General features: G+C 39.7%; 1 protein-coding gene across 1 annotated transcript; it reads left to right on the top strand.

The window, feature by feature from the left end:
• Nucleotides 1–2,931: 2,931 nt before the first annotated feature.
• On the top strand, nt 2,932–4,570 carry LOC128238044 (P-selectin glycoprotein ligand 1-like). Its single transcript, XM_052953610.1, has 2 exons — nt 2,932–3,009; nt 3,866–4,570. Exons 1-2 carry the CDS (start codon nt 2,932–2,934, stop codon nt 4,568–4,570), a joined length of 783 nt encoding a protein of 260 aa, XP_052809570.1.
• Nucleotides 4,571–9,858: the final 5,288 nt, after the last annotated feature.

Raw genomic sequence — 9,858 nt, 5'->3', positions numbered from 1 at the left:
TACAATGGAAAACTACAGAGACAATGCCGAGCGGATGACTTTGTTTATCATAAATTGAAAACAGAAGAACAGGGAAAGAGACGACTTGGAACTTTCACCGATTTAATGATGATTTCATTAAGTAACTACGCCCACCACGCACACCCATTTATAGATACATTACTTTTGATTAAAATCAATGAGCTTACTACAGCTACACTACATGATTTTTTGCTCAATATTATAAGTGACGTACATTTCACGAATCATGCTTTAACAATTGGAAGCAACCCATACACAGTTATATGCCGTACTGTCATAGTTATCTGTCTTATATTTTTCGATAGACTATGATTATAATGCTCAGAAGTAATGCGATTCCTTTTTACAATACAAAACCTTGTAGTAGCAGCTACAAATGGACATTCCGGTAAAACAAACCGATTACAATCAAAACGCATGACTACTTGTGTCTGAAGCCAAATAATAGTTTATAAGGCAAAGTGTTTAATAAAAAAAAATCAGATCGTAATTATATTTGTGAATTCATTACTATTATGACATTCCCTTACACCTTTACTACATTATCTAAATGAATATACTACTTAAGATGAAATGTAAAACTACATCTAAAATAATAGCATTCCTTGTAAATCACGACGATGCAGCAGGTATAGAATTTTCAGGCCTCTAGAAATTTACCAAAATTGTTACTGAGAATAGCAAACAAAAACATTCAATTTCATATAGAGTATAGAGTATACATTTTTTTAATATATCAAAATTATTCTAGAAGTTATTTTTTATGTTAACATGATTGCTATATATGTTTTGATTTGTTGATGGAATAAAGTAAGATCTTTTAAAAGTCGTTCTTCTTTTGCTTGCATTTGTCAGAAAAGGGCACAGCTTTGATACTTCTTCATGAATAAGCGTTGGTCGTTATCTTCTTTGAAATAACTTAGCGATGTTCCAAAAAAGCAAAAACTATGTCATGAGAACCTGAAAGTTGAAACATAAATCGAATTTAATTTTGATTGAAAAGAACTGTACTTGGAAGTACTTCCGATATCTATATCAGCCAAGTTCGATTACCTACAAGGTGAAGGTTTGTATTGCCATTTTTGGAAAGCATCTTATCTATCATCGACGTTATCCATAATATGGTTGTCTTATTCTGCAATGTTTATGTTCTAGAATGTTTATAAAATATTTGAAAATACCGGAAACCTACACTTTTAACTTCCGATAATCTACTTATTTATTTATGCAAGACGTGATCGGGAACCAAGTTATTCAGAATATATCAATTTAATCTACATACATTTTTATAATCATTTTAAAGGTCTATTAAAGATATGATTTATATAGGAATATTAAATGTTTATATCCGTGATGAATCGAAAAATGTACAGCGACCAATCAAATACTTCCTACAATCGACCTGTCGTCCAAATATTTGATACTTGTGCCTTGTGTGATGGCAACATGATTTGATCCTTTCCATTAACACCATGATTGTGTCTGTGTGTGGAGGGGAATGGTGTGGGGGTGCATGCTTTGGAATTCACGCTTCTTTTTTCAAAGATTACGGTTTTATGTCAATATCGATGATTGGAAAAACAACAAACTCTAAAAACATTTATATGTAAAGTGTGACCCGTAATATCCTACAATTGCGAGGAAAGCACCATAACACCACCAACTGCTGTGCTAGCACCGAAACACTGTACCACCACGGTCCTTGAACCGTTACACAATACCTCTGTTGTGAACAGCCGTCCAACTGGGGTGCCCAGGAGACGGAATACCATCCCACTGTGGTGCTAGCACCTTAACACCATACCACAGCGTTGTTAGAAGCACAACACAACCCAGCAGAAACTTGCCCCTAAAAACAATAACACTGTGATGCAAGCATCGTACTACTATCTAACTAAGGTCCATGCACCGTAACTCCATTTCACTGAGTTGCTAGCAATGAAAACCCATCAAACATCGGTACTAGCACTGAACCACTATACCACTATACATCATACCACTGCAGTGCCAGCACCATAACACTATCAAATTCCGTATCACGATACTAACGCGGTGTTAATTAGACCATATAACTTGTTAGTTAGATACAAATGATGTATAAGTAATATAATTTTGTTAAGCAATATTTATTTGTCCAAAGACATTTCCACCAGGGCACAAATAACTTAGACATAGCACCGTACCAACATACAAACTGTACCAACATACCAATACGGTGCCAGAACCGTATTAACATCCTACTGCAGTGCAAGAACCGTAATGCTAACCTACGCCGCCGGTATCATCGTATCACCGTCACACAGGGGTACCAGCACCATAACGCAATCCAACTGCTTTTGAAGCACCGTAACGCCATCCCACTGCGTCGGAAGTACCATAACGCCATCCCACTGCGTCGGTAGTACCTTTTCACCATCCCACTGCGTCGGAGGCGCCATGACGCCATCCAAATGTATTCACCGTAACGCCATCACACGGCGTAGGAAGCACCGTAACGCCATCCCACTGCGTCAAACGCACCGTTAACCAATCCCACTGTTTCGGAAGCACCATGATGCCATCCAACAGCGTAAGTGTCATCGTAACGCCATCCCACTGCGTCGGAAGCACAGTAACGCCATCCCACTGCGTCGGTAGTACCTTTTCACCATCCCACTGCGTCGGAAGCACCATGATGCCATCCCACTGCGTCGGTAGTACCTTTTCACCAAGCACTGCGTCGGAAGCACCGTAACGCCATCTAACTGCTTTGGAAGCACCGAAACTCCATCCCACTGCGTCAATAGAACCTTATCACCATCCAACTGCGTCTGCATCACCGTAACGCCACCCCACTGCGCCGGTATCACCGTTAACCAATCCCACTGCGTCGGTATCACCGTAACGTCATCCCACTACGTCGGAAGCACCATGACGCTATCCAACTGCGTCGGTATCACCGTTACGCCATCCAACGGCGTAGGAAGCTCCGTAACGCCATCCAACTGCGTCAGTAGCACCGCATCACCATTCCACTGAGGTGCGTACACCGCAAAGCCATCACACTGCGTCAATAGCTCCATATCACTGCGTCGGTAGCATTTTGAAACCATACCAATTTGACCCTATTACGGTAACGCAATGAAACTGTAGTGAAAGCAACGTTTAACCGAACATCTGCCTTGCTAGCACCGTAACTCCAAACCAACACGCTGTATGTACCGTCACAACATTTCGATTTGGTCTTAGCACCGTAGCACCAACCTACTGCAGTCCCTGCATAGTAATATCACCCCATTGCGGTCCTAGTTCTGTGTCACCATACCACTGCGGTGCTTGTACCGTATAACCATGTCACTGCAGCGATAGCACAGTAACACCATCCCACTCCAGCCTTATACAGAATCACCATACATTTTAGGTGCTAGCACCGTATCACAATGCAACTGCGGTAAAGCAACGTAGAACCAACAAATTGCGCCCAAGTAATGTATCACCAACCAAACAATGTGCTAGCTTCGTATTACCATGCCACTGCGGTATTAACACCTTATAACTACCCCATTACGGCTCTAGCATGGTACCATCATCACATAGATGTGATCACTCCGTATCACTAGACCACTACGCCGCTAGAATCGTAACACCATATCACTGAGGTGCTTACACATAAGCACAATGTCACTGCAGACCTAGCTTCATGAAATCATAAAACGGCGATTATTTCTCCGTTTCATGTTACTTCTTTGATACTAGCACCGTAACACAGTCAAGACATAAGCTTGTACCGTTACATAATACCACTGTGTTAGCATGTGAAGTATCATATCACTGCGGTGATTGTACCGCAACAAACTCCACTCAGGTACTACTAACACATACGCACTATGCCATTGCGGTGCTAGGTCCGAAACAACATCACATTGCGGTGCTGGCACTCTACCACCTTACCACTGCCGTGCTGGCACCCTACCGCCTAAACACAGCCGTTCCGGCACCGTACCGCCTTACCACTGCCGTGCTGGCACCCTATCGCCTAAACACAGCCGTTCCTGCACCTTACCGCCTTACCACTGCCGTGCTGGCACCCTATCGCCTAAACACAGCCGTTCCGGCACCGTACCGCCTTACCACTGCCGTGGTGGCACCCTACCGCCTAACCACAGCCGTTCCGGCACCGTACCGCCTTACCACTGCCGTACTGGCACCCTACCGCCTAAACACAGCCGTTCCGGCACCGTACCGCCCTACCACTGCCGTGCTGGCACCCTATCGCCTTAACACAGCTGTTCCGGCACCGTACCGCCTTACTACTGCCGTGCTGGCACCCTACCGCCTAAACACAGCCGTTCCGGCACCGTACCGCCTTACCACTGCCGTGCTGGCACCCTACCGCCTAAACACAGCCGTTCCGGCACCGTACCGCCTTACCACTGCCTTGCTGGCACCCTATCGCCTTACAACTGCCACTGGCACCCTACCTCCTTACCACTGCCCTGCCGGCACCCTAACGCCTTACCACTGGCGTGCCGGCACCGTTCCGCCTTACCGCTGCCGTGCTGGCACATAACCGCCATACAACTGCATAGCTGGCACCGTACTGCCATACCACTGCCGTGCTGGCACCGTACCGCCTTACCACTGCCCTGCAGGAACCTTACCACCATACCGCTGGCGTGCCGGCACCTTACCGCCTTACCACTGCCGTGCTCGCACCTTACAGCCATACAGCTGCTTAGCTGGCATCGTACCGCCTTACCACTGCCGTGCTGGCACCGTACCACCTTACCACTGCCGTGCCAGCACCGTACCGCCTTACCACTGCCATGCTGGCACTGCGGTGATTGTACCGCAACATATCCCACTCAGGTTCTAACACATAAGCACCATGCCACTGCGATTCTAGTTCCGAAACAACATCACATTGCGGTGCTAGCACCGTTTAATCTTACCACTCTCGTGCCGGCACCGTACCGCCTTACTATTGTGCGGCGATACTACTGCCGTGTTGGCACCGTACCACCTCACCACTGCCGGCACCGTACCGCCTTACCACTGCCGTGATGGCACCGTACCTCTTTAAAACTGCCGTGCTGGCACCGTACCACCATACCACTGAAGTGCTTGCGCCGTACCACCATACCACTGAGGGAATAGTGCCGTAATACAACCCCACTCCTACGTTTGCATCTTAACACCATGCTACGTACTTTAGTGCGAACACAGAAATATCATACCACTGCAGTTCGAGCACCACCAACGACCACTGTTGTTACCTTTATTCGTTGCCAGGGCATGCCTGTGGCATAAAACGCGACAAAATTGCCGATTTCACACCCCCTAAATGGACAGTCAGATTAAACTCCACAGCTTATTCAATCACACATGGCCACGATTTCACCGTTGTGTATATCACTTGAATCATTTCCGCCTTTGCTCGTTTCTGGGCAAACACTCTGATAGGGAATTCCTATGAGTTGCTTCAAATGGGGCTGTTTCCAAGAGAACAAGTACCGGTTGATTCAAACCGATCCGTCCAAATTGGTGAAATGTCGTGCTCCGTACAGTAGCCAGATTTACATCCTCGTAATGCAACAAATATAATTGCTGTGAGCTGTTGAGCTGTCGGAATACTGCATGCAAGGGCAGCGCTATTAATGGGATTAATAAGTCTGGTATCAACGAAGTAATGACTATACGCCATGAAGCCAACCTTAAACCCATGGCTATTGACCTGTGCCATTACCTAGTGCTAGATCAAGGCTACACCATCATGTAGCTCCATATGGACCCATTGCTTGTTTCCACGGGAAAGAACCATTTATGTATGGTAGCGGTCTACTCAGAACTTGAAATAACATTGCTGAAGTGTGAAACTGTTTAAACATGTGAACACTCGGCTATTGAAAACTTGCATGTTGAAGTTTTCAAGAGATTTGATAGACTGAATAAATAAAATAGGGTTATTGGTACTGCGTTTTAATCCGGAAGTTTGTATTCGACTCGAGTGGATTTTTGCAGATTCGGATTTCACGAAACGGATCAAAACGCAGTATTAATAACCCTTTAATTATATACATTACTTGATAGATCACTTAAAAGCCACGTGCTTTCATAATAAATGTCATTTAAACGACGCACTATTTTGTTTTATGACGTCATTTTAACATCGCGTAACGATACTTGTGACGTCACAAGAGTGGAATACGACCGTATTGCACTGGAGCGGAATACGGACTACCGTATTTTGCTATATGTATTGCATTTGGATTTATGATGGGTATATAATTAAGCAATTTATCGTACATCGCATTTTAAGTTCAATTGTCTTGTAATTCAAAAACATTACATAGCGTAAAAAAACCCATAAATAAAACAGCTTCATTGTGTTTTTCTTTGCCTTTTAAGACTTTAGCACACCCAATCGCTCAAATCCGGTCATTTACAAATCCGTTAAATAATTTTAAAAATAAGGTGCTGGTTTCTAAAATTATTCATCAGTTATTTGTTTTAAAAAAAACACCCACCATTTTTTATGGAAAAGTATAGACACAATTGGGAAATCGGAATGGAGATAAAGTCTCACGGAATCCAAATCAACATATTTAGTAGGACGATATCAAGCGATGATCGATCAATGATAATAAATTTAGTGGACCTCTACAGAACAAATATTTCAGGAAATTTAAATTTGAGTTCTTTTCTTATATTAAAAAAAATGTCATTATGTCAAGATTTTACAAATCTAGGAGAGGCTGCAAAGTGCAGTAACAACCTGGCTTTAAAGAAAGACTTTAAAGATACATACTACTATCTTACAGGCATTCCTCCAAAATACCTGTACCGTAAGATAATAATGAACGATGTCCTCTAATATTAAACTCTGATTTGGTTTAAACAATATCCGTAATTTGCAAAATAATAGTTTCAAATTTAAGACATAATAGGTTTCAGAACAATCAGAAGAATTGGTACTAAACATGAACATTAGAAAATTGATATATATATGGACAAAACATAACAAAGGAATCAAGACAGAATTGAGCAAGTCGTATGGAAGCTTGTCATCTGTCTCGCTTCTGTGCACACCGAAGCAGGAAGTAAACATATTTGAAGCTTTAAAGGCTAAGCAAAACATTTTAGCAAACATCTCGTATGCCGGACTGCATGGCTTACTATGAAATAGAGGGGACAGTGATCGATGAAGTGAAATTGAAAGGTGAAAGCCTTGTAATTCTGAAACCTTTCAACGGGTTATGATAACGCTTCCTAAATATAATATTTTTGTTGGCCAACTTTGAAGAGTATTCGATTGTTAAGCAAATTCTTTCTTTGTTGCATAAATAGGAGCATACAGTTGTTATTATAATCGTATCTTAAAATCATGTTCAACCATGTGCTCCCATCTATGATGTTTGTCGAAATTATCTATTTTATGGAATCAAATTTTTCAAGGAAAATGCGACAATGTGAATAGGGTACTGGCTTTAAAAATCGCATTATGATAATCCAGCAATCATAATCGTATATGGTCAGTGGTAAGAATAATGCTTGGGAACCATCAGTGAAAACAGAAGTTCGTTGGGTCAATTGAACAGGCTTTCGTGCAGAAACAGCAAAAATAGACTAAAATATCGTTTTACAATATAAGCATGATATTAATATAAATTGACAGAAGTAACCCAATTAGATTAAAAAAATGTTATAGAGAACGCCAAATCCGTATGGACTCAAATATTGAAGAGCTCTTCAAATAATTTGAGACCGCTTCTATTCAATTAAAGAGGGCTCAAATCGAATTAATGGTAGCATTAATTGAATAAGATACCTCTCCAAATCATTTGGGGAACTCTACAATTCATTTAAAGCTATTTCAAATCAACTTAATTACAGACCTCTACACCTGAATTGTAGCGCTCTCCAAATCAATAAGAGACCTCTCTCAAAATTAATATTGTATAAGATTTCGTTTCAAATTTAGCCGAATTAATGCACTAAACAATTGAATTATAGAGCTCATTAATCTAATAAAAGCTATCTTCAAAGCAATTATGGAATTATATGAATTTAAATTGGAGTTATCTTCAAATCATTTGTTCATCTCACTAATTGAATTAGAGCTACAGTGTATGAATGATCAAAAAGCAACTATAACTGAAAGGTCAAACGTTTGTTAACAAAGATAAAAGAACAACAAATACAGACAAAATAAAATTGATGATTCAAATTCAGTTGTCAACAGCTGAATCAATTTCTTTCCGTGTTCAATCAATCAACGAAACACACATATCGTATTTATTACCTTAACTTTAATTTGAAGTGTTTAATAATTATTTTAAGATTTATACGACCTTTAGTTCCTTAAACAAATGTATTAAAAGGTGGCAACATAATATTGCTTTGAAAGGTAGTAACATGCTCGCCTTCCAAAATTATTTGTTCCCTTTTACTCTGTCATAAAATCCACCAGATCAACTAACAAATATCTTTATTCATATTTCATGGTATAACAAACCGTATAAAGCCAAGCGAGAACACATTTACATCTCCGAAGAATACTGTTGCCTGACATTCCAAATGAAAGGATAGTTATACATGATATTAAAGCATCCTGGGTATGAATATTTTTCGATGAATACAGGTTAATGGGTACTATTTTTTAAGTATTTTAAAAGGGAAAAGTTGAAATGCTAGCGGAAATGATATAAAGAGGACACATTTTCTTAATGTAATTTTTCATAGTTCGACAACCTATTGAAACATACTACAAAGAAACCAACCAAGAACAGATCTACGATATACGAAAGCTCATCATCTGGAACATTTCTGAATATCAATGCAATGATAAAACTAAATATTATTAGGTAGTACAAATTTCTTTTAGCAGTTTGAACACATCTTCGTTGTTTGCGTAAAGAAATTCTACTCATTTGATGACATGAAATCTCTTTACCAAATTTATGATATGATAGTGAGTTTTTGAAACACCTACCATTGGCCAATAATATTCTACAATATAAGTTGGATGACAAACGATTTCAAATCTTCAGATATTACTATTCCGGTCGAATATACTTCCATGCTAGATCAAATGAAAAAAATATCCAAATTCTGTACAAAAGACAAACACAGTATAATAAATTTCAGTTACAAACAAAATGAAAAGACGAGGCAACTGTAGTATATGCGATCTGTGTTTAAGCAATGAAGAAATATTCCAAACATTATTTGGAGTGCCCTATAAAACAAAACCTGTGGAAAATATAAAAAACTATCAGTTAAAGGATTATATTATTGAAATAATTTTTAAAAAAGGTATTTGTTGACAAACATTTCATTTGTTTTTCTAAATACGGACAAATTATTCCAAACTATCGTAATATTAAAAAAATACCTGCACATACAAACATTTATTGAAAACATAGCTTTTATGAAAACAACAACAACGACAAACCTCTGAAAATCTGAAAGTGGACTTTCTTATCATATAAACAACAGCAACATCAAAACAATCAACCAAAAATCGAATACCTGTATGTCAAAATACTTGTTTGCCTTCTCCCTTGTTTAACTTGAAAATCAATACCAAACTTTAATTAACAACACATAAGTAATAAATGATCCATTAATGCACAACTTTTTTTAAAGTAATTGCTACCTTATTCTATAAACGTTTACTTTGTTTTGGATCGACATTTTCTTTGTTGCCTTTTTATCTGAAATATAATAAAAATATATCCAGCTAATGAGTACGAAAACCGAAAACCACAAAAATATGCTAGGTACGTCCTCAATATGTTACAAATTATTGATTATGGCATTCATTGTCGCCCTGTTGGTACACTGCTAACATTTGGA

The sequence above is a fragment of the Mya arenaria genome, chromosome 6 (genome assembly GCF_026914265.1).
Source record: "Mya arenaria isolate MELC-2E11 chromosome 6, ASM2691426v1".
NCBI classification, from domain to species: domain Eukaryota; kingdom Metazoa; phylum Mollusca; class Bivalvia; order Myida; family Myidae; genus Mya; species Mya arenaria.
This window is presented reverse-complemented; position numbering and strand designations above follow the sequence as displayed.

Bases quoted from the DNA above. Each gene is read 5' to 3' on its own strand.
- LOC128238044 (XM_052953610.1), top strand. From the start codon at position 2,932: ATGACGCTATCCAACTGCGTCGGTATCACCGTTACGCCATCCAACGGC. The intron at 3,010-3,865 runs GTCAGTAGCACC...AACTCCACTCAG, and splicing joins CCGTAACGCCATCCAACTGC to GTACTACTAACACATACGCA.